General features: G+C 55.2%; 1 protein-coding gene across 6 annotated transcripts; it reads right to left on the bottom strand.

Moving 5' to 3' along the window:
- Positions 1–130: 130 nt before the first annotated feature.
- On the bottom strand, positions 131–18,811 carry EGFL7 (EGF like domain multiple 7). Of its 6 annotated transcripts, XM_056504855.1 has the most exons (11): positions 18,646–18,811; positions 14,254–14,322; positions 13,705–13,855; positions 7,965–8,121; positions 5,828–5,950; positions 5,633–5,745; positions 4,656–4,751; positions 3,321–3,485; positions 2,453–2,517; positions 2,042–2,198; positions 131–398 (listed from the first exon to the last, which is right to left on the bottom strand). In XM_056504855.1, exons 4-11 carry the CDS (start codon positions 8,039–8,041, stop codon positions 376–378), a joined length of 819 nt encoding a protein of 272 aa, XP_056360830.1. In that variant the 5' UTR covers positions 8,042–8,121; positions 13,705–13,855; positions 14,254–14,322; positions 18,646–18,811; the 3' UTR covers positions 131–375. The 6 variants fall into 6 exon arrangements, with proteins under 6 accessions (XP_056360830.1, XP_056360828.1, XP_056360829.1 ...); XM_056504853.1 differs by lacking the exon at positions 13,705–13,855; XM_056504854.1 differs by lacking the exons at positions 13,705–13,855; positions 14,254–14,322; positions 18,646–18,811 and adding exons at positions 9,740–9,800; positions 10,172–10,282.
- Between the last annotated feature and the right edge of the window lie 5,052 nt (positions 18,812–23,863).

Raw genomic sequence — 23,863 nt, 5'->3', positions numbered from 1 at the left:
CAGGGGCTGCACAGGGGAGCCAGCACAGCTAGCCCTGTGCCCACTGCTCCCTGGGAGATGTTATCCCAGGATAATGCCAAGGAAAAGCTGAACACCCCCCAGGTCACACACAGGCACAGCCAGGCACTCATGGAACGAGATAAGACATTTATTTGCTGCCTCTCCAGCAGGGAGAGGGCTCAGAGTCCTCTGGCAGGAACTGGTGCCCTGTGGTGAGGTGAGCTGGCAGAGAGAAGGATGGAGATGCTGCTGGGAGCCCAGCCTCCTCTGCTACCCTGTGCCTTCCTGGAGATGCTGTGGCTTCACCCCCAGCCTGGAGATAAGAGATAAGAGCTGTGGATGCACTCAGCTTGCTCCAAGTCCCCAGGCACTCTGCTAGAGTTCATTCTTGCAGGAACCTGGGAAGATTGAGGAAAAAAAATAATAAATTCAGCAAAATAAATGCAGTCATTAGCCTGGCTTTTGTTTGTGTCTTTCCCAGGCAGAATGAGACTGAGCTGAACCTCTGGGAATGTCACCCACACTTGCTGCTCCATCCCCCCACACTCAGGAATGTCACTCTCACCTCCCTGGCATGTCACAGTCCTTGCCTGGGCTCTGTGCACAATGTCCCCAAATCCAGTGACAGTGACAGTCTGTGCTGGATCGGGGTAATTCAGACCTAGAGGGGCCAAAATTGTTATGGCTTGAAGAGCTCTGACCTGGTGCCTCTGCTGATGGTTTAAAGAAGAGAAAAGGGTTTTTTGGTCATTGCACACATCCCCACTGAGCAGTTAATTGGGGAGTGCACTTGTAGGGTAGCATTCAGCTGGGAAATGCTCCACCAGGCACAGAACAGGGGTGGCTGAGTAACTCCATGGGATGGATGCCCTGTGAGCCCCAGAGCTCTCTGGGGTATGACAGGACAGCTTTGTGTCCTACAGAGACTTGCAAGACCATGAAAAGACACAAAAACAGGTTTTGCTTGCTGAGACAGACTTGGCAGAAATTAATTTCAGGACTTTGGAGTCATCCCTTGGAATGAATCCATGTTACCTTGTGATACTGCTCACATTCCTCTGTGCTGTCACTAATAATATGTGGAGGGCACTACTAGAAAACTCAGCCTGCTGGAACACTCAGTGGTTCTGGTAATTACCCCTTTCTGAGATGGTTTTTAAGTGTCTATTTGCAGCTACTTTGTCTTCAAACAAGTTCTTTGAATTCTTTTTCTCGCTCAGCCATTACTGCAAGCACTGAACTGGGACTGCATATGCCCCAAACCAGTTTCTCCTGAGTCTTTCCAAGACTCAGCAAGCTGCTGTTGCACACCCCAGCCGTGCCCACTTTCTGGAATTATTTAATGGGAAAAATGAGCTGCAAAGAGCTGCCTATCAAAATAAAAGAGTTCAGACAGTTGTGTTCTGCTTGGAGTCAAGGTGAGCACCACGGGGACCCGAGGGGATGCTGTCCCTCTGCGTGGTGGGGACACCAGGCAGGACCCCCCACCTCCAGCCATTTCACACATGACAGCTCCCACTGGGAGCTCAGTTTGCTCCTTTGGAGACCCCCTCTGCTGCCCTTACTGATCTGTAAACTTCCAAAAGAAATGCCCAAAACTTCCCAGGCTCATAAATCTGCCAACTTTTGCACGCTCCCTAAACTTTCCTGATTGACTTTTTGGACTGTTAATTTCCTAAGAGCTGGGGGTTCTTTTCTAAAGACTGAGTGATCAGGAAGGGGCAGCAGCTGTGAGGTGCTGCCTGCCACTCGTGACCCACTGCTCCCCTCAGCTCTGCCCCACAGCCACCTTTCCATGTGCCAATCCTACCGTTTCTGGCTGCTACAAGGGCAGTCAGATGGTGCAGCCATAGAAACAGCTTTGAAATGAAGCTAATGGGCTGTTTGTGTTCATCCTTTATTAATTACAGGCTGCTGAGCTGGAGGCAGATCCAGATTAACAGTGGCATATGTGTTACTGATCTTGCTGGCCCACATCTGCTCCCCGTGGCCAGGATGGCAGCAGGGAGATCCTTCCCCACTGCTTTCTCCAGGCACTTACAGGTCTCCAGCCTCTCCTCCAGGAACGAGATCTGCTCACTCAGGGAGTCGATCCTGTCCAGCTGCTGGAGGGAGTGGGACAGGCGGCTGATGGGGTCTGCACCGACATCCTCTGGCAGCATCAGGTTGTGGAAAGGGGCCAGCACCAGCTGCAGCTTCTGCAGGGAGAAGGGGAGCTGTGGGTGCACCCCCCTCCCGGCAGCAGGACCGCCCGGGGGATGCAGCACCCAGCAGGGAGGGCTCAAGGGCTGTGGCTGTGTTCAAAGGGCTGGGAAAGCCGCGCTGTGGGCACAGCTGGGATTGCTGCTGGGATGTTAAAAATAGAGCGGGGAGGAGGGAAACCCTGGCTGCAAACAGCCCCGGGTGGGAGCTGGCTGAGCAGAACAGGGCAGGGGGATGTGCTGCAACTCACCTGCTCCAGCGCTTCCACTCTGCTCCTCAGGTCCTTCATCTCTTCCTTCATTTCACTGGAAGGACCTGAAAAAGTGATCAAGGGAATGTCAGTGAGTAAAAGCTCACTGCTGAGGTGAGGTGGAAGCTGCTGGGGAGAAAGGCTCTGGCCTTTCCTCTGCAGGGCTCTGGCCAAGCTCTGCTGCTTTCCACCCCCAGGCTCTGCCCCGCTGGGATCATCCCCCAGAGCATCTGCAGGACCTGCTGACATCTAGTCCAGCTGCTAAAAGCACAGGCTGCTCCTGCTGCTGCAGCACCTGCAACAAAGTGGGGAGGGTTTCATGCAGTGGGGTGATGCTTAAAGGACAAGAGATCTGGTGGATCCTGGCCTTTTGTTGCCAAAAACCACCCAGCTCTGCCCTGTGCTGTGCTGGGCAGGAGGGACACTCCCTGCTGAGTGCCCTGGGCAGGGATGGAGGCAGGTGGGGCAGGTGCCCTGCTGTCCCAGGTGTTTGCTGCGTGATGCCCGTGCTGGCCACAGCGCATTATTACTCACGGTACGAGTTTGAAGTGTCACAGCGCGTACCAAAAGTAATAATGGGCCGGCACCAGCGGCGCCCGCCGCTCCTCCAGGCTGCAGACCTGCCCTGTGGGAACGAGGATGGAGAGAACAGACACATCCCAGGCACCTCCAGCCGCAGCCAGGTCACACTCACAGATGGGTTTGTGCTCAGGGGACCTTGTTTGGGTGGCAGAAGCACTCCTGGGTCAGCGAGAATAAAGCTGAGGGGCTCTGGCTGTTGTCCCCTCTCCCATCTCCTGCCACTCCCCCGATGCTGAGTGTTATCCCAGCTCTCACAGCAGCTGGGACTCAACTGGGGACAGGTTACCTGCTTGGCTGGAGGTGTCTGTCGCAGGAGGTGGCACCAGGGGCTGGCAGCCCTTGTGGTCGGCAGCGAGGCTGAAGCCGTCCCGGCAGGCGCAGTGGAAGCTCCCGGCTGTGTTGATGCAGAGCTGGCTGCACCCGTGCCTCTGGCTGGCACATTCATCCACATCTGCAGCACAGGAACAGCTCAGTGAGGAGGGGACAGGGTGAGGGGCACAGGTGGCTCAGGCACAGGAGGGCTGCAATGGAACCCCAGTGAGTGCTCCCCGAGTGAGCTGGTGTTTGTGCCAGGCACAGCTCCAAGTGTCTCAGCACCACCAGTGCCTGAGACAGCCCTGGTCGGACCTCCTCCCCTCCTCCTGCTCCCCCCACAACACAGCCAGAAATGAAAGCTGTGGTCAGAAATGTCCCAGCTCTGGCCAGGCAGAGCACAGCTCTCATCCCGGATTTACAGCCGGGGTTTTGGTTCCAGCCAGCTGTGGTGAGGAGCTATCAGCCTTTCAAGTGTGTACAAAACCCAGTAACCTCTCCTCACACGGGGGAGTTATTAAAGCTGTTCCCACAAAGCAGAAAGAGCTGAAGTGCTTCCCACGCCCGGGCAAATCTGTTTTAGGCAGTGGGAAAATCCTTTCCCCCGGAGCCGGAGCTGTCAGCGATGGGCTCAGCCCTGCCTGGCCCAGCATGGGTCAGTGCCACACGCTCCTCCTCTGCCTTACAGGGGGCTGGAAAGCTGGGAAAAGCTGGGAAATGCCGTGGCAGGGGTTTGCAGCACCAAGCTGCCCGATTTCCCTGTGCTGTGAGGAGCACCAGGCTGTTCCTGTGCTGGAGAGGAGCCTGGACATCACCAGGCTTCCCCTCCACCCCCGGATATTTTTGGTTTATGGATTTTTAGTCTTTGCAGTAAAAGGGCGTTTCAGTTTACAGCAAGAGTTTACAAAGCCTGGGAGGGATGAGCAGGAACACACGATCTCAGGCTGGCCCCACAAGGGCTCTGTGCTGCACAGAGGGGCACTCACAGCTCTGCTCACACTGACCCAGCACAGAGCAGCCAGCAGAGAAAATGGGGGTGCCAGAGCTGCTCAGGAAGGCAGCCAAAGCAAGGTCAGACCTCCCCTGGGAGCCACACTTCCATCCTTCCCTGGACTAGGTGTGCAGAGGGACAGAATCAGACATGCCCCAGGCTCTGATAGGAGCCACAGCTCCCCCTTTACCCCTTGGGGGTTGGTGTAGGGCAAAGGACACCCAGAACCCCATGGATGCTTCCAGGAGAAGCTCTCCCAGCAGCAGCAGGGCAGGTAGGACACAGGGAGCAGGGACAGGGGGGACATGGGCACAGTACCTGTCTGGCAGGCTCGTCCTGTCCAGCCGGGGGGGCAGGAGCATCTCCCGGGGAAGGCACAGCTCCCTCCGTTCTGGCACGGCTCCCAGCAGAGAGCTGGCACAGGGAACACCAGCACAGCATCACCCAGCAGCTCCGGGGGTCCCCAGCTCCTCCTGGGTGTGTGCACACCCCAAAACCACCAGCACAGCATCACCCAGCAGCTCCGGGGGTCCCCAGCTCCCTCCCACCCCCCTGGGTGTGTGCACACCCCAAAACACACCAGCACAGCATCACCCAGCAGCTCTGGGGGTCCCCAGCTCCCTCCTACCCCCTGGGTGTGTGCACACCCCAAAATACATCAGCACAGCATCACCCAGCAGCTCCAGGGGTCCCCAGCTCCCTCCTACCCCCTGGGTGTGTGCACACCCCAAGGGAACACCAGCACAGCATCACCCAGCAGCTCTGGGGGTCCCCAGCTCCCTCCCTTCCCCTGGGTGTATGCACACCCCAAAAATCACCAGCACCACACAGCGGGGTTGAGCTGCCCAGGGGGAGCAGGGATCAGGATGGGTGGAAGGAAGAGAAGCTGGAAAGAAGCTGCAGGCAGCAAAGATGGGAAGGAGGAGGGCAGCAGCTCTGAGCTCTGAGCTCATCTGAGGACAGACTGGCTGCTGCTGTGGTTTGCATTTGTGGCCTCCTGAAAGCATTTCTCATCCATTCCTGCTGATTTAGACTGGAAGGACTTGTTTTATTTATCCTCTGGTAACTATAAAGGTAATAAGTGATCCCAAAGGAAAAAGGCCCAAGAGGCAGCAGAGAAAAGCTGGGAATTAAACAGATATTGAACCACATTTGGGCTGTGATGCTGAAAATTTAATGCAGGGAGAATCCACCTGACAGGCAGAGGGTTGGTAAATGAGAGATGTGGTGCTGGGGGCTCCTCCAGGGACAGTGAGGGTCTGGGGATGGGCAGGGGTGAGCCAGCAGCTCCTCACCTCTGTTACAGCCCAGTGTGTGGCCGTTCGCTCTGCTCCAGCCAGGACAGCACGAGGCCGTGGGCTCAGGCACCAGCCTGTACCTCTGCCTGTAGGCAACCCTGTAGATGGTCCTGCAAGGCAAGGATGGGCTGAGCTGGGCGCCCCACACCCAGCTCCTGCCCCCAGGGCCGGGATCCCCATCCAGGGGCTCACCTGTAGGTGCTGCAGAGGCGCTGGCCCTGGCAGGTGGTGAGGTAGGGCTGGTACACGGGCTGCACGTGGGACTCGGCGTGGGCGCTGCGGCGGCTCGGCGGCACCGCGGAGCACACCCTGCGGCTGGGACAGGGGGTGAGCCAGGGGTCAGCCCTACAGCCCTACAGCCCCACTGCCCTACAGCCCTACAGCCTTATAGCCCCACTGCCCTACTGCCCTACAGCCCCACTGCCCTACAGCCCCACAGACAGCACACCCTGCGGCTGGGGACAGGGGGTCAGCCAGGGGTCAGCCTACAGCCCCACAGCCCCACTGCCCTACTGCCCTACAGCCCTACAGCCCCACAGCCCTACAGCCCCACAGCCCTACAGCCCCACTGCCCTACAGACAGCACACCCTGCGGCTGGGGACAGGGGGTCAGCCAGGGGTCAGCCCTACAGCCCTATAGCCCCACAGCCCTACAGCCCCACTGCCCTACAGCCCTACAGACAGCACACCCTGCAGCTGGGGACAGAGGGGTCAGCCCTACAGCCCTACAGCCCTATAGCCCCACAGCCCTACTGCCCTACAGCCCCACAGCCCTACAGTCCTACAGACAGCACACCCTGCAGCTGGGCACAGAGAGGGGTCAGCCCCACAGCCAGGGGTCAGCCCTACAGCCCCACAGCATCATTGCCCCATAGCCCTACAGCCCCACAGACAGCACCTGGGGTCAGCCCCGCAGTCAGGACACCAAGCTCCCCTCTCTGCACAGGGCTAGTGGACAGCAGTGTGGCTGGTTGCCCCAGTGACCTGGGAAGCCACTTTGAGCTGTTTGGGGTCAGTGACACAACTCTGGAGCACTCAGCAGTGCCGGCGCTTCCTCCCCCGTCCCAGGGGAGCAGTTGGGACCCAGACTTAGGGATGATTTACTCACTACATTCATTGTCTCCCTTCCCCTAAAATCACTCACTTTCTGGGCGGATTTTTCCTTTCTGAGATTTTTGCATTCCTGAAAAGGATGCCCCAGTGGTCACCAAGAAATTAATGATTTCACAGGAAGGGTCAGGCTCACCGCAAAGAAAACAGAGGTTGGATAAAAGGCACTCCCCAGCCTTCCTAAGATAAGTGTTATCCAGTCAAAAACTTTCCCAAGGTTAACAGCCAAAGTGGTCTTGGTTAAACATCCTTTTTTTTCAACAATTTTCAGCCCAAGCAGGTCAGTCCCACTGAGGAACCCATCTACTTGTCTCAGCCTCCCAGCTCAATTAGAAACTAAAATAAAAAGCCTGGGAATTAGCATGGACATCAGATGGTTTCCATTAACTCCAGAAAACTCCTCTCAGCCTCGTGATTAATGTTATAGAAGATGCAATTTTTAAATGGCAATTGTTTGCTTTGTAAAATCCAGAACAAAGTTTTAGCTGCAGCCTGTGCGTGTGAGCGAGGAATTCAGCTGTGGTTTCAGTCCTGGACAGAATGTGAAAGGTTTGATGCTGGAGGAGCATTTCAGTGTAAAAACAAACTTTGTAGAAAATGTGAGCTGTGTCTGGGGGCGGGTTTTGAGTTCCAGCTCCTCTCAGCTGGGGAAGAAACTGGGGCACTGAGCTCTGGGTGTCCTCAGACCCAGCAGGAGCTGAGCTGTGCTGGGATCCAGGGAGTTCTCCCAGACCCATTTCCCAGAGAGGGAAGGGGAATTGCTGGAGCTGCAGGATCCTGGGCCCCAGCAGCATCCTGGGGAGCTCAAGCACAGCCCAGGGCTTTCCACACCTCTGTCCATCAGACTGGGAGCTGCATCCTCCTCTGATGGGAGCTGCACCCCCCAATGACAGCTTGCTCACAAGGCTTGATGTGTGTGCTAGCAGGATTTCACACATGCATGAAGGATGTGCTTGGAAGAGACAGTAATAACTCCTGAACAGATCAGGGCCTGATGAGTTTTTGACTCTCCTGGACAGAAAGCCCAGAAAAGTCTTTGTGTGCCTGCATGGAGTTAAACAGAGCCGGGACATTTCCTCTGAGAGATGTTTTAGCTTCGGTGAGAAAGCAAACAGCCAGCAGCAGAGAGAGCTAGGAGAGCTTTTCCCACCTCCCCAGCAGCCCAGAGAGGATGTGCCTCACCCTGATGGGTGGAGGGGCAGACAAAGCAGAGCCTTACCCTGGCTGGGCAAAGCCCTGGGTGCTGGTGGTGAGGATGAGGAGGAGTCCCCAGGGGAGGCAGCCCAGGCTCCGCATGTCCCGTCCCTCCTGCAGGTCCTGCTGTACCCTGGGGTGTGCTGGCTCCTAGTGCATGGCTCCTCCTTCAGTGGGGATCCCTGCAAGCAGGACAGCAGCACTGTGAACGTCAGGAAATTCCAGGAAAAAAACCTCTTCACTGAGAGAGTGATTGGGCACTGGAATGGTGTGGAGTCACCGTGCCTGGATGTGCTTAAAAAAACACTGGACATGGTGTTGATCAAAGGACTTGATGATCACAAAGGTCTTTTCCAACCTAATTCATTCTGTGAGGTGTCCCTGCCCAGCTGGTGACATCCATGGGGACAAAACCCCACCAAGGCAGGAGCTGCTCCAGGCACAAACCCACTTTGCCCTGCTCATCTCATCACCGTGGCACATTATTAATTCTGGAATTATTCTTGATTTACCCCTGGAGATGCTCCCAGGGCACCAGGGGCTGCTCAGTTGTGTTGAGGGGAAGGGAAGGGATGACTTTTGCCTGAAACTTGCTGCCAGTTCCAGGCATCGAGGGTAAAACAATGGCCTGTCATTCCTTAATGCACACAGCATTGTAAAGCTGTGTTTCCCACCACATAACACACTGAAATCTGATCTTCTCTTTAAAACACAAATTCTTGGCTGTAAGGGCCATATGTACCATCTGCAGAGTCGGTTCTGAGGCACAAACTGAGAGGTTTTGATTTTCTAGCAGAGGACAAATAGGAAACAAGGCTGGAGAGGGTTTGTAACAATATCCAGTTTAAACAATATCTCATTTAAACAAACCACTCAGCCTCCGGATGGCAGCAGCTGAAGGAGAAAGAAACCCACCTTAAACATGCACCAATTAAAGATAGAATCAGACTTTTCTGATTAAACTTTCTGAAAGGGGAGGCTACACAACAAGAAACCTCCTTCTGAGACTGCAGATATCAAGCTGCAAATCAACTTTCTAAAATCCCCAAGTGCTGTGGGGCAGGATTGGACTGGAAAATTGCAGTTTGATCCCCAAACTCCGTTGGGAAATCCCAGCCCTGAGGCAGGTTGTTACAAATAACCATGGCAAATCTGCAGGCCCTGCAGGTCTCCAAGGCACTCAGGATCATCCTTTCCTTGGTGCAGGGGAAAAATCTGAGGCAGGGAGAGATGGAGATTCACATCTGGAGAGAAACCAGCCTGGTGCCTTCCTGGCCCTTAATATCAAATGTCAAATATCAAATATCCCAGCAGATTTCCATGCAAGCCCAGCCCCTGAGGATGGAAGGAGGATTTTGATGCTTTAAAACCTGTAGTTCGGCATTCTCTTTCAAACACAGCAATGAATTTCATTTCCTAATTATGAATTTATGGTACTTCCACCAGCAGGAAAGCAAATTTTGCTTGTCCTGCAGGGAAGTTATTTTTAAAATAATGAAGGAGTTTTCCCTCTCCTCAGTCCTGCTGGAGACATTCCAAGGACGCTGGTGCACAGACACACCAACTCCCCTTGGCTCCAGCTTTTCCCAGGCCTATACTGGGACACAAAACCTCCCTCCAACCCCAGATCCTGGGCTCTCAGTGCTGCTCCTCAAGTCTGGAAGTCAAACTCTGCCAACCATCTCCATCCTCCCACAGGATTCCCGTGGCTTTCCTTGTGGGCACAGCAAGAAGCACAGGGCATGAGCCTAAAATACAGAGTTTGTTTTTTCACTTTGAGCTGGAGCAGCACTGCCCTACCTCGAGTGCTCAGAGGGTCCCTCTGGGTGATAAAATTATGGTTGCTTCACGCCAGAAAAAGCTCTAAAAGTAGAAAATATGATAATCTAGGCTTGTCTTTTTTATGGGTTTACAAAAATCAACCTCTTTAAAGCTGATGAAGATCCTCCAACCTGTTGCCACCATCTATTCCATGTTTTTTTAAAGCACAAAACTTAACAAAGAAAAAAATTATGATCCAGAAAAGATAAATACTTTTTGTCTCTGCCTTTTAAGCCTCTCAAATGAAAAACAAGTGAAATTATATCTTAGGGGTCAGCAAACCCTCTGGCTGACCATGTGCTCCTGCAAATCTGGGGGTCTCTGTCCCACCAGCCAGAACCATTCCCAAAAATTCTCCTAAATTCCCAAAATTCTCCTAATTTCCTAAAATTCTGCTCTTGCCTCACTTACCACAGCAACCTAGGGGACACACAACCCACAGCACAGGTGAGCAGCATTTTCTCCAGCTCTGCACACAGAACCAAGGCTAAAACTCCAGCTGGCTGCAGCAGGAGGAATCTGCTCTGGCTGAGAAGGGATGAGAGAACCCAGCCCCTGGCGAGGATGAGAGAACCCAGTCCCTGGCGAGGATGAGAGAACCCAGCCCCTGGCGAGGATGAGAGAACCCAGCCCCTGGAGAGGATGAGAGAATCCAGCCCCTGGAGAGGATGACAGAACCCAGTCCCTGGAGAGGATGAGAGAACCCAGCCCCTGGAGAGGATGAGAGAACCCAGCCCCTGGAGAGGATGAGAGAACCCAGTCCCTGGAGAGGATGAGATGGCTCTCCCGGGACAGAGATTTTTCCAGACAGCCCGGCCTGGTTCTGCAGGCTCCAAACCTGCCCTGTGCCCTCAGAGCTCCCGCATCACCTGCAGGGGGATGGGTTCTCCCTGCCGGACACCTCCGATGCTCCCTGCACAGCCTGGGATGCGGGACCGCGGCGTGGAGAGGGTGACACGGGCACGGTGACACCGCGGAGGGGCTGTGGCACTGCCCGGAGGGTGACACGGGCACGGTGACACCGCGGAGGGGCTGTGTCACTGCCCGGAGGGACACGGCCCTGGTGACACCGCGGAGGGGCTGTGTCACCGCCCGGAGGGTGACACGGGCACAGTGACACCGCGGAGGGGCTGTGTCACTGCCCGGAGGGACACGGCCCTGGTGACACCGCGGAGGGGCTGTGTCACCGCCCGGAGGGTGACCCGGGCACGGTGACACCGCGGAGGGGCTGTGTCACCGCCCGGAGGGTGACACGGGCACGGTGACACCGCGGAGGGGCTGTGGCACCGCCCGGAGGGACACGGCGACACGGGGACATCGCTACATGGAGGGAGCCCGAACCGCCGGGGGCTGCGGGGATGCGCGAGTCCTGGGGAGCTTTAGGGACACGGGTTTGTAGGGACACCACTATCCCGGGGGGATACAGAAATGCGGATTTTCCAGGGCAGTGTAGGGACACCGGTGTCCCGGAGGGCTGTAGGGACATGGGCTTTGGGGGGCTGTAGGGACACCAGTGTCCCGGAGGGCTGTAGGGACACGGATGTCCCGGAGCGAGGCAGGGAAGCGGGTGTCCCAGGGAGCTGTAGGGACACCGATGTCCCCAGAGGGCTGTAAGGACACGGATGTCGCGGCGGAAGGCAGAGACACGGGTGTCCCGGGGAGCTGTAGGGACACGGGTGTCCCGGGTGTCCATAGGGACACGGATGTCGCGGGGAGCTGTAGGGACACGGGTGTCCCGGGTGTCCCGGGTGTCCGCAGAGACACGGGTGTCCCGGATGCCCGCAGGGACACGGGTGTCCCGGGTGTCCCGGGTGTCCCGGGTGTCCGCAGGGACACGGGTGTCCCGGGTGTCCCGGGTGTCCCGGATGCCCGCAGGGACACGGGTGTCCCGGGTGTCCCGGGTGTCCGCAGGGACACGGGTGTCCCGGATGCCCGCAGGGACACGGGTGTCCCGGGTGTCCCGGGTGTCCGCAGGGACACGGTGTCCCGGCGGGAGGCACGGACACAGACGCTCCGGGGATGCTCCCCGCGGCCGCAGCAGCCCGATCGATCCCGCTCTCCCGGCGCTGCCCGTCCCGCCGGCCCAGCACAGCACACCCCCTGCTCCCCACGCTGCGGCACCGAGCCCCGCTCCCCGGCACCCCCATCCCCGCCCCGAGCCCCCCGGCCGTGCGGAGCCCCGGGCGGACCCGCCCGCCGGGACTCACCGGTGCCGGTGCCGGTGGCGGAGCCGCGGAGTCGCCGCCTCGCCTCGGCCCCCCGCGCATTTCCTCCCCCGGCCCGAGCCGGTCCCTCCGCCCCGGCCCAATGAGCTCCCGGCGGGCAGGAAAGCGGAGCCTCCAGCCCGGGGGGAAGCGCCGGGGCACCGGGGATCCGCGCCTGCCCCCGCCCCGCCGGCCAACACCTGCCCCCGGCTCCCCGGGACGTGGGGGGGACACGGCAGGACCCCCGAGACCGCCCGGGCTGAGGGGACACCGCTCCAGTGTCCCGAACGTCGGCGCTGATGGGGACAGGGTTGTTGGGGACCGCGGTCCTGGGTGGATCTGGAGCCTTACCTGGTGACCCCAAAGTGGGATGAGTTCCCAGCCCCACAGCCCCCAGCCTCATAGCCCCACTGCCCCACAGCCCCACAGCCCTACAGCCCCATAGCCTCACTGCCCTACAGCCCCACAGCCCCCAGCCCTACAGCCCTACAGCCCCACAGCCCCACAGCCCCACAGCCCCACAGCCCCACACGCCCCACAGCCCCATAGCCTCACTGCCCTACAGCCCTACAGCCCTCCAGCCCTACAGCCCTACAGCCCCACAGCCCCACAGCCCTACAGCCCCACAGCCCCACAGCCCCCAGCCCTACAGCCCCACAGCCCCACAGCCCTACAGCCCCATAGCCTCACTGCCCTACAGCCCTACAGCCCCCAGCCCCACAGCCCTACAGCTCTACAGCCCCACAGCCCCACAGCCCTACATCCCTACAGTCCCCAGCCCCACAGCCCCACAGCTCTACAGTCCCACAGCCCTACAGCCCTACAGCCCTACAGCCCCCAGCCCCACAACCTCACTGCCCCACAGCCCCCACAGCCCTACATCCCCACACCCCACAGCCCCCAGCCCCACAGCTCTACAGCTCCAAAGACCCACAGCCCTACAGCCCCACAGCCCCACAGCTCTACAGTCCCACACCCCCAGCCCACAGCCCTACAGCCCTACACCCCTACAGCCCCACAGCCCCACAGCCCCACACTGCGAGGACACGCTGTCGGTGCTGTCCCCTCAATGCCCCTCAAGCCCAGCCCTGGGTGGGCAGGGGATTAACAACCAGAGATCCCGACCCCACGACCAGGGATGTCCCCATCACCACTGCAGCGGCCAGGGCAAGTTTAATTCTCTTTACTAAAAATTCCTGTCTGGGTCTGCACCCCCCACCGTGAGCACAGAGGATTTTAGGAGGTTAGAGACCTGCTCCAGACCCTCCCACTGTGCCCATTAATCCCCCTGAGCCCATCCCAAAGCCCTGCAGGAGCGGATGATGAACCAGCAGGCTTCCAGCAAACCATAAAGGATGCTCAGAGGATTCCTCAGAATCCCAGCCGCAGAGGGACCCTCCAGGGTGACACCAGGCTCAGCTCTGCTGCCCAACACCTGCCCCGGGACAGCCCAGCTGCCTGCAGGCTTCTCCTCTTAAATGCCCGGTTATTTATCAAAGCAGCTCGCTTTGTGCCAAATTGCCACTTGTTTTGTCTACGTTTTTGTCTGGAAAATTAGAGCACAGAGGGTTATTGTTTCTCAAATGACTTAGGCGCCTGCCCGTGCACAGAACCATTCTTAAAGATAGCAGGGATCTGATGTGCAAATGAATGGCAGGATACAGCCCCCTGGGAATATTTGTTCCCATTAAGCCCTGTAAATTTTTTGAAAGCATGTAAGCATTTAAAGGAAATATTTACCAGTTCGACAATAATGGCTCCAAGAGAACAACTGGGATCACTAGCCCATCCCCTCTATTTCCTCATGGATAGCTGGGGCTGCTGATGGAACTGGGGGAGCTGATGGGTGCTTGGGGCTCTCTGTGTAAAAGGAGCTTTGGTGGGATCCTCCCTGAGAAGGGAAAGAGGGGAATCCTCTCTGAAGTGCTGCTGGAGATGGAGACCCCTCCCAGCAGCAGGGAAAGGTTGGCTGGTGCTGGTGGAAGTGCAGCTCTGTGTTGTACAACATCTCACACGGGTTTGCTCACCCTCTGGACCCATCCTACCTCTGGGGAATGATTTCAGCTCCCTTAATTTCATCAGCACAGGCAACTTCTCCCAAGAGCCTTGGAAGCACAGCAATTATCTTGTTATGCAGAGAGCGTTATTGGGTTTTTTTCTGGTGTACAGAGGAGATGAGCAGAGCCTGAATTACTGTCTAATAATTGCCAAATGCCTGTGGAAGCCAGAGCTGCTCTGTGTGGCCACACTGAAAGCACAGGATCTCACTTTGCAGCTGAGACAACTCACCTTATCCACGGTGCTCCATCAGGTGTCCTGGGCAGGGATCCTTTGCTTAAGGAGCATCTTGGTTTCTTTCTGTGAGGACAGAAGAGCCCAGTGTCACACTCCCTTTGTCAGGCAGACAGCCAGCAGTGACCCAGCCCTCGCCCACCACGGACCTGGCCTTCCCTGGACACTCCCAAAGATCCCTGCAGAGCAGGGTGGGGGATGAGAGCAGGGTGGAGGCCACAGAGTCCCCGTGGCACTGGGCTCACACCTCTCTGGTGTGCCAGAGAGGCACAGACCTGTCACACCCGTGGCAGGGCACCAGGAAATCCATCCCCATCCCATCCTCCCTCACCCTGCTGTGATCCCAGGGGGAACCCAGGCAAATCCTGGTGCCTCTGCCTGAGCAAGGGGGACGAGCAGGGGCTGAGCAGAGCAGAAGGGATGTGCTGAGCAGGATCTGTCCCCACCAGCAGCTTTGCCTGGGTGGGATTTTCCAAAAATCCAGAGAGCAGGAGTGCACCTGGCATGCTCTCCCAGGTGTATCCAAGCTCACCTGCCTGATTTGTGATCCCATCTGCTGTTCCCCAACACTCTATTTTACCATTGCACTCTCTTTAATTTACCATTGCACTCTATTTATTTTACCATTACATTGTATTTTACCATTACACTCTATCTTACCATTACACTCTATTTATTTTACGATTACATTGTATTTTACCATTATACTCTATTTTGCCGTTTATCCTCATTTAAGGACAAAAACCCCTCACTGCCCAGGAAACTTTTGCGTGAATCCCTGGGATTCCAAGTGCAAATTTGATGGTGAGGAAGAGGATGGACTCACCCCTCAGCTCCTCACAGGACACCACACACAGCACAGGACCCAGCACACTCCCTGCTGACTCCACTGGAGCCTCCTCAGCGATAGGCAGCAATCCCTAAGTGCATTTTAAAATTCTGCCAGTATTTTAATTGCAGAAAGTTCCCAGTTCCATTCATTGGGTCAAATCTTTGCTGGAGCAAGTGCCCGTGTCAGCTGCTAAAGAACTGCACACAGCCCATTAAAAGAGCATTTAATCCCCTGCTCTCAGGGAGGGTTCTGTGTCTCCTGTGCTAATATTCATTATGCTGGGAGGGAAATCCCCCAGGACAAGGCCTGGCAAAGCTCCCTTGGGCAGTTCAGAGTGGGGGAAGATCAGCTCTGCTGGCATGTTGATGGCAGGGTGATGAGCTCCTGACAGGGGCAGCAGGAGATTTTGGCTGCCTGAATTCACAGTCCTCCCTTGCCTGAGGTTTTGCATTTTCCCCCACAGCTTTCTCCCTTGCACACCAGATGTGTACTCCCACCACATCTAATATTAATGCTTGTCTCCAGGCCAGGAAAGAAATGTTTCTGCCCAACCTCCCTCTTGGATTCAGCAATGTCAAAACCTCCTTGTCTCCCACTGTTTTACCTCCAGAGAGTGCTGACCCCGAGCAGATCCCAGGCTGGCTGTGCAGGTGAGATTTTCACCCACCCCCAATTTCCTAGAGCCTTCCAAGCCCTCTGCACCTGCCTGGGCATCCAACATCCCCCTGGGAGCATCTGAGGGCTGGAAGCATTTCCCTGTTTGGTAGGAGAGCTTGGAGGGTGGGAGGTATCTGGGGCATGGAAATGGAAGGATTAATTAGGGAGAATTAATAGATCAGCATTAAAGTCCCACATCAGGAAGCTGCTCTTTAGAGAGGAGCAATTCCAGCCCCTCACAGAAAATGGGACGTGCCCAGGCACACGAGCTCTCCCCAGACTGGAGTGACAGATGGATGGGGACAGGGGACACAAGCAGGACAGTGACACACATACAGATGCAAAACTTTCCAGCCCCCACCAGCCTGGCTGACCCCATACCTGTGCTGCACAAAGAGCTCTCACTGCTCTCCACGGGGGTCTGCCACAGAACTGGAAGCACTTGCTAAAGCAAAAGGGAATTTTTGGTGCTTCTCAACCCCCCCCCAAAAAAAAAAAAAAAAAAAAAAAAAAAAAGAGGAATGGCTTTTGCTGTTCTAGGACAAATTCTTCTGCTCAGGCTTTTCATGAGGCTGTTTGTAAACTTTACACTTCAGCCTCAGCTTTGGAGCAGCCCCTGCTCTGCAGAGCTCTGTGAGGAAAATGACCTGACACTATCCATGGCCCATATTGCTCTGAGCTGCACACCAGATATTTCAGTGGAAATCTAGAGGAGTCCACTGGTGCCAGTGGGATAAAACCAGGTCAAACCAAGAAAAGGACTTGACCCATAACTCTTGCTCTGTTGTCACCAGTGGCTCAGGACTCTGCATATTAAAATCGAGACCTGAGCCCCACAAAGTGATTTTTCTTTATTTTGGCCTGAGTAAGGACTTCACAAACATTAAATGTCTCAGGACCAGTGTGTTATAACTTGAGGTGCCCATAGGGACAACCAGCAGCTGAACTGGAGTTATGCAAAAACAAATCCAGGAACAGGGCACCATCCCATAGCCAGCTTTATTTTCCTGCACATGCACACTTGGATTTTTATTTACATTTAGAGGAGGCAGCAATGCAGTGTAAAAACTGGGAAATTATTCATCCCACCCAAGAATAAACTGGATTTTGTGGCTTTCTGTAAAATTTCCCTGGAAAACCGGCAGTGGTTCCCCCACCCCACTTTCCCAGTGAATCAGCACATGGGAAGTGTGCTGGGATAGCTGAGAGCTGGGATGGCTCAGCCCCTTCCCCATCCCAGGGAACAGCCCAGCAGAGAGCCTTTCACACAAGAATAATTTCTGATTATCTTTCCCTTCCAGGGGAAATTCTCCAGCTGCAGGAACCTGCCCTAGGATGGGGATCACTGTGGGAGAGAGGAAAGAACAGTCCTGACCCCCCTTTCTCTTTGCAGAGACCATTTAGTTTCCCTGTCAGGTCTGGGACCGCTTTGCTGGTGCTGCTCCCAGCCCTCCTGCCGCTGCTGGGACTGCGGGGCAGGCTCGTTTACCCCGATTTGTTGCAGTTTGTAAACCTGCCTCCCCCGGGCCAGCCCCATCTGCAGCAGCAGAGCCTGGGAAAGGCTCAAATGAGCCTCCAGACCAGCTTCAATTTCTCGTCCTTACCTCCAGGGAAAGCCGGGGGAGCTGTGCTGGGGCAGCAGAGAGGGGGGAGCAGCTCCATGGGCAGCTCCAGGGAGGAGCAGTGAGAATCTGCCGGGGCAGATCCGTGTTTTCCCAGCCCAGAGGTGAGTGGATTTTTGAGGATGCTCCAGCTCCAGCCACAACAGCCTCCCAAGCACTGCCAGCCCTTCCCAATCCAGCTTGGAATTAATTTAATCACTGACAAAGCTTTGCTGTTTCTTTCTGTGTTTGATTCTCTGCTCTGGGAGTTGGTAACATGAATGCTGGACCCTGGGAAAAAATATGCTGGGTTATTTCTACCAAGAGCCTTTCACTGGTGATGTTCTGCTCATATTCCTGCACAGCCAGACAGTGCCTGGTTATCCCAGATGTTCTTTATCCCAAAATACCCTGGGTGCCTCACTGAAAGCCTCCTGCCTGCACTCTGTCACAGGGCCACAGGTAGCTGCAGACAGCATGAAAACCACCCAGCTCCGTGGTTATAACTCTGGGAGGGCTTGCTGAGCTCCTGGAGTGCACACCCAGCATGATCCAGGCTCTGCTGTTAGTCAGGACAGTCCCTGCCCCACATCCCAGCCGGGTCTGGGGTGAGTCCAGCAGCACACAGAGGAGAGCAGAGGGCAGGGAGCAGAGCAGGGAGGATGGACGGCGTGGTGATGGATCAGAGACATCCAGAGGGAAAAGGAAGGGAGTTACACAAAGAAAAGGGATTAGCCAAGAATTTCCAGCTATCTCACAGGAATTTGTGTGAGTGTTTGCAGCCTCTACATGCACAGGAGGTAAAATTTACCCCGTGAAAACAGCCTGAGTGCCAGTGGGGTGACTTAAAAACAGCAGTGCTGGAGGCTGGGCTCTGCTGAGAGCAGAGCCGTGGCTGACAGCAGATCCAGGAGCAGGTGGAGGCTGCCTCACACACCTGGGTGCTCCCAGGGATGCTGTACACATCCAAGGGATGTTTTACACACCCCTGTGCTCCAAGGGATGCTGTACACACCTGGGTGCTCCCAGGGATGCTGTACACATCCAAGGGATGTTTTACACACCACTGTGCTCCAAGGGATGTTTTACACACCCCTGTGCTCCAAGGGATGCTCTGCACACCTCACTCCGTGCTGGGTGTTCAACCACCCCCAAGGCTCCCAGCACCACAAACAGGGGCAAAACCCACTCAGAGCTCACCAGGACACTCACTCCCACTGCCTGGAGTGCCAGTTCCCCATCCCATCCCATTATCCCATCCCATTATCCCATCCCATTATCCCATCCCATCTGTGGTACCTTGGCTGCCCCTGCCGTGCTCCCTGGTGGCTCCCGATGGCCATCCCTGCCTGGCCACCCTGCCGTGCTCCCTGGTGGCTCCCGATGGCCATCCCTGCCCGGCCACCCCGTGTCCAGCAGCCCCGGGCACCGTCAGGAGGCACAGGCAGGAGGTGGCTGCCGAGGTGGAAGGGCGGCTTTTTATGCTTTTCTTCCTGTATAAATCAGGCCGGGGATGGACAATCCCAGACAGGACTTCCTGTGTGTGTTGTGAGCTGATAACGGGAGCGGCGAGGAGAACAAACACGGCCGCCCCGAGGGGGAGAGGGGCCGGGGCGGGACCCCCGGGCTGAGCCCACCGGGGAGAAGAGGCAGCCACCAGTCCCTGGGGACACTGGGGACACGGGGAGGGACAGGGCAGCTGGCCCAGGCTGCTGGCTGAGCCTCACACCCGGCTTGGGGTGGGTGGGACCCACATTTTGGCGCTGCAAAACCCCCTCCTGTTCCCCCTCCAAGGGGGACCCCCACAGCACCAAGCGTGGCAGGGATGGTGGCCACCCCCTCAAAAAGGAGGTTGACCGCCAATGGAGTGCCTTCTGGGGTGTTTGTGACACTCCAAAATTCGGCTGTGCTCAGGTTATTGTCACCCTGCCACACTGTGCCTGGGTAGGGAGAGACAGAGGTGCACGGTTTGGGCCACTAAACCTGCAGGACATCACCTGACAAAGCTGCTCTCCTCAGGGCCAGGCAGCAGAGAAACATGGAAACAACTGCTCTGATGCCCTGATTTTCAAGCCCATTCAAGTGTAAAACTGATTATATTTCAAATTTTATATGTATGTGTGTGTGTGACTTCAGTTCTGGCCAACCAAAGCAGGAACAACACAGTTTTTTAATGGGGTTTTGGTTCTTCAAGCCAGACTGAAAGCAGAGGCATTTTGGAATTATTTTTTGACTCCCCAGACCCCCACAGCAGCCTGTGGGTTCAGCTGCTGTCCCAGCAGAGTGCCTGGCATGGATTTGGGGCTCCCCTGTGTGCCCAGCTCCTGCACAGGCTCACAGAGAGCACAGAATTGCTCCCACCCTGATTCAGCACAACAGTGCAAATCCCCTGGGAGCTGTGAAATATTCCTGTGTTTATTTATATCAATGCATGGCTAAAGAAAGCCCCCTCTTGTTTTCCTTGGCAGGGAGGGTTTTGGAGCTGCCCATCACCCTCCCCAGCAGCAGGTGATGGTGCACACCCCGTGTGAGAGTTCCCAGTGTGCTGGCACTGCCAGCTTTGGGAGCACAGCTGTCCAGGGGAATCTCCACCAGGCAAAACTGAGTGCCCAAATTAACTGCAGGGAGCCTCAGTCTCCCTCTTTTCCACTCAGTGATGGGTTTTAAGCAGCAGCTCCCTGTGGAAAGGCACATGAGGATGGTTTGGATGAGGGATCTCAGATCCAGGGCTCTCCCTACAACTCTACACCCAAATTTCATCACCTGCAGGATGGCTGTTCAGTGCTATCTGCCCAGGGCACACCTCTGTGTCACCCACAGCTCTGAGCACCCCCAGAGCCACGCACAGGGCAGGAGCAGGACTGAAATGGGATGTGTGGAAAACCCTTCCTGTTTTCCAGGGTTTGCAGCCCTGAGCAGTGGCTGCAGGGCAGCAGGAGCCACGTGAATGGAGGGGTTTGAATCTGAATTTGTGACGCTTCTTCTCATCCTCCCAGTGCTGGGGGAAAACCTGGGAGGCAGCCAAGGCTCAGCTGTGGTGTGGGGAGGGAAGGAGGGAGCCAGAGGGTGTTGCTGCCTCACACTCAGCCATGCCCTCAGCTCTCCTGTGCCTCCCATTGTCCCCAAATCCTCCTGCTGGCATCCCCATGGAGCCTGGCACTCCCCAGCCCACCCCAAGTGCAAGGTGGAAATGGGACCCCTCAAAGCAGAGCAGAGCAGAGCAGAGCAGCCACTGGCCTTGTGCAGGTCCCTCATTCCTCCTGGAAGGCTCTCTTCAGCAATAAAGACATTTTCCAGTCTCTGACACCCACGAGGCCTCCTGGCCAGGTAGCTGCTTGTTAACAACAGGAGCTAATTGCCAGCAAACTGTTAATTAGATATTTGACATCCCATTGCACAAGGAGCTGGTTCTAATCCCATTTCCCAGGTGTGGGTGGTTCAGCAGCACCCTGGGCCAGCCCTGGTAGGACTCAGAGCGGGCAGGGTGGCACACACAGCCTTTGGAAATGCTTCATCTGCACTGCCAGGGCTCAGCCTCCCCCTCCTGCTGACACACAGCTCAAGGAGAGCCTGATAAGAGACAGGGAGGGAGCAGAGATTTCATATTGTGCAAGTCTTGAACACGGGCAGCAAAGCCTGGGGAGCAAAACTGTCCTGCTCAGCAGAGCTGGGACCCCAGGGCAGGCCAGGTGGGGACATGGCCATGCCCTGCTGCTGCTGCAGGGAGCACAGAGCTGGGGAAGAGCCCAGGAAATTCCCTTTGGCCAGGCCAGCCTGGTGGAGGGCTGTGTTGTCTCCCTTTGGTGGGAGATAAGGTTTCAGTGCTGTCCTGGGGGAGCAGCTTGTATCACACACAGACACTGCAGAGAGCACTCAGAAAACGCTGCAGCAGGTCTCTGGGTGGAGAAAAGCTGTGTGCAGTGGAAAAAAAAAAAAAAAAAAAAAAAAAAGCTGTTCAGGAGGGATCAGCTCTGCCCTGCAGGGGTGCAGTGGCTGCTGCCCAGGGCTCCTCTCCTCAGCCTGTAGAGCTGCAGGGCTTCTCCTGCTGCAAATCCCCATGGAGAAAAATTATTGCAGACCAAAAAAAGGTGCCTGGGCTCATTGCTGGGCTGGAAGTCCTGCCCATTCCCCCCAAATTCCCTGAGGGATGAAGTGATGTGGTCCTTGCACACCCTGGTGCCTTGGAACCAGCTCCCACCTCCACAGAAAAATGGGAAAATATTTTCCACTGCAAAAATTACACTCTATTAAGCTGCCCCTTTCTTGCACCAGAAACATCTCTGTGGTTGTATTAACAACCATTAATTAATTTTTACTATTATTTGACAAATCCTAAATGCAGAGTTTTGCTTCCAGCAAAGATCCAAAACACTCGTTTTGAATTCTCTGCCAAAAGTAACACCAAATTATCGACCAGGTAAGGACTGCCACAGACCTGCTCTTTATTTCATGGAATCCTAGATGGATTTGAGTTGGAAGGATCTTAAAAATCATCCACTCCATCCCACCTTCCATTATCCCAGTCTGCTCCAAACCCCAGTGTCCAGCCTGGCCTTGGGCACTGCCAGGGATCCAGGGGCAGCCACAGCTGCTCTGGGCACCCTGTGCCAGGGCCTGCCAACCCTCAAAGGGAAAGATTTCTCCTTAATATCTAATAAAAATCTACATCCTTCAGTTTAAAGCTGTTCCTCCTTATCCTGTCTCTCCATGTCCTTGGAAAGGTTTCTGGGCTATTCCATCCTCAGCAGGGCTCTGAAGGCTGAGCCCTCCTCTTCCTCTTCCCTGCCTGCAGCCAACAATCTCTTTCCCAGCAACTCTTACTGGTCACTGTGGATGACAAAAATCAACATTTTAAATCTTCCCAGTCGCAGCACAAAACACCTGCAACTGATTAAGAAGTTTCCTACCTCAAAAAAACTCTGTGCAGGGGAAAAAATGCACTCCAAGGGCTGGTTCAGATCTGGTTGTGGGGGACAAAATCCAGAGGAGTCTCCATGGAGAAGACCTGAAGAATGGACAGGGCTTTACACTGATGGTGCTGCAGAGAAATGATCCAGCCAAATAACACCCAGCTGGACTGAGCTCCACAGCCTTTTTATAAAATTAATAAGGCATGCAGGAGATAAGTGTCTCCCATTAGTGGATTTAATACCTTGGCTTAAAAGTCCTACCCAGGAAACTTCCATGGCTTTTCTTGCTGACTTTGCTGGATTTCAGCAGCATAAGAGAGAAGTGGAATTCACCCTAAAAGTCAGACAGCAAATGCAGAAGTCAGGAGTTAGGAAAAAGATTAAAAAAAAAAAAAGAACTGTTGATATTTCTCCTCTCTGACACGTCCCAGTCTGTCAAAATGGCCACTGCCTTTATTTTGTTTAATCACTTATCTCCATGGAGGGAAAAGGAAATTCCCAAGAACGCACGGTCGTTAAAAATATTAGCCAGGGCCTGGTGATTATTTTTGGTAGCTAAAAACTTCCTGGCTGAGGGGACTGGGTTTGCATTGGACTCGAGTAAATGTTTTAGGATAACTTTCATAAATACCCATTATACTCAAACCAGTGGGCAGTTTACAATTCAGCTGGGAAGGGCGGGGACATGTTTCTCTTTCTTTTGTTCTGCCTGGCCGCATGCTAAAGTGCATAGATCCACACTGAATTAGCATTTAGCTATTTTCTTGTATCCTTAAATAAAGGACCAGTTCACACAGTCAGAAATCTCTGTTTCCTTTTGGGCAGGAAAAAGGAAGTGAATGCAAGGGGCAGATTTGGAGTTTGCTTGCAAGAACAATTGAACTCCCATCCAGAGGGGAAGGGGATCTGCGTCAAGAGGAATTCACTTTTTTTTCTCTCTTTTTTTTTTTTTTTTTGCCCTCTCTGGAAGGGAAGAGAAAAAATGACCTTTAGTTTAAAAGCCTGAAAGAATAAAGGTCTGAGCCTTCAGAGCTGCCTGCACAAATATAGCAATAAAGGATTTTTCCTGACAAAAGGCTCACACTGTCCTTCAGTGACTGCAGGCACGGCTCTGGCTGCTCCTCTCCTACTTATCCCAGGTGAAGGGCGGCACCCAAACCTGTCAGCAGCTCCTGCCCACCAGGGACAGGCCCTGGCTGGCTCTGAGCAGTCTCTGCCATTTTTCTCGCTGTCCCTCCCCAGTGATGCAGATGAGGCTTGGTGGATGGGATTTAGGGCATCCCCTTGCCTTGCTCCCCCAGAATCTTGTGTGTAGATGTGTGAGCAAGCAGGCAGGGCATTGACTCAGTTTGTTCTGTGGCCCCATTTTGGTCCCTTTATTGTGCACCACAAACCCTGTCCCAGCCTGTCTGGGCAGAGATGTGCACTGAGCTCTCAGGAGCTCGACTGAGTATCATCAGAACATTTTCTGTGTGGTCTCACCCAAACCATTTCAGCCCTCAGCACTGCTCTCCATTTAATGGGCTTTAAGTATCCACAGAGTATTTTTCTCTGTGTTTTTTTTTCCCCCATGCAAGCCAGATTTCCAAGACAAGTTTCCAAGGAAG

The sequence above is a fragment of the Oenanthe melanoleuca genome, chromosome 17, assembly GCF_029582105.1.
Source record: "Oenanthe melanoleuca isolate GR-GAL-2019-014 chromosome 17, OMel1.0, whole genome shotgun sequence".
Classification (NCBI taxonomy): Eukaryota; Metazoa; Chordata; class Aves; order Passeriformes; family Muscicapidae; genus Oenanthe; species Oenanthe melanoleuca.
The sequence above is the reverse complement of the archived record's forward strand: the minus strand, read 5'-3'. Positions and strand labels throughout refer to the sequence as shown.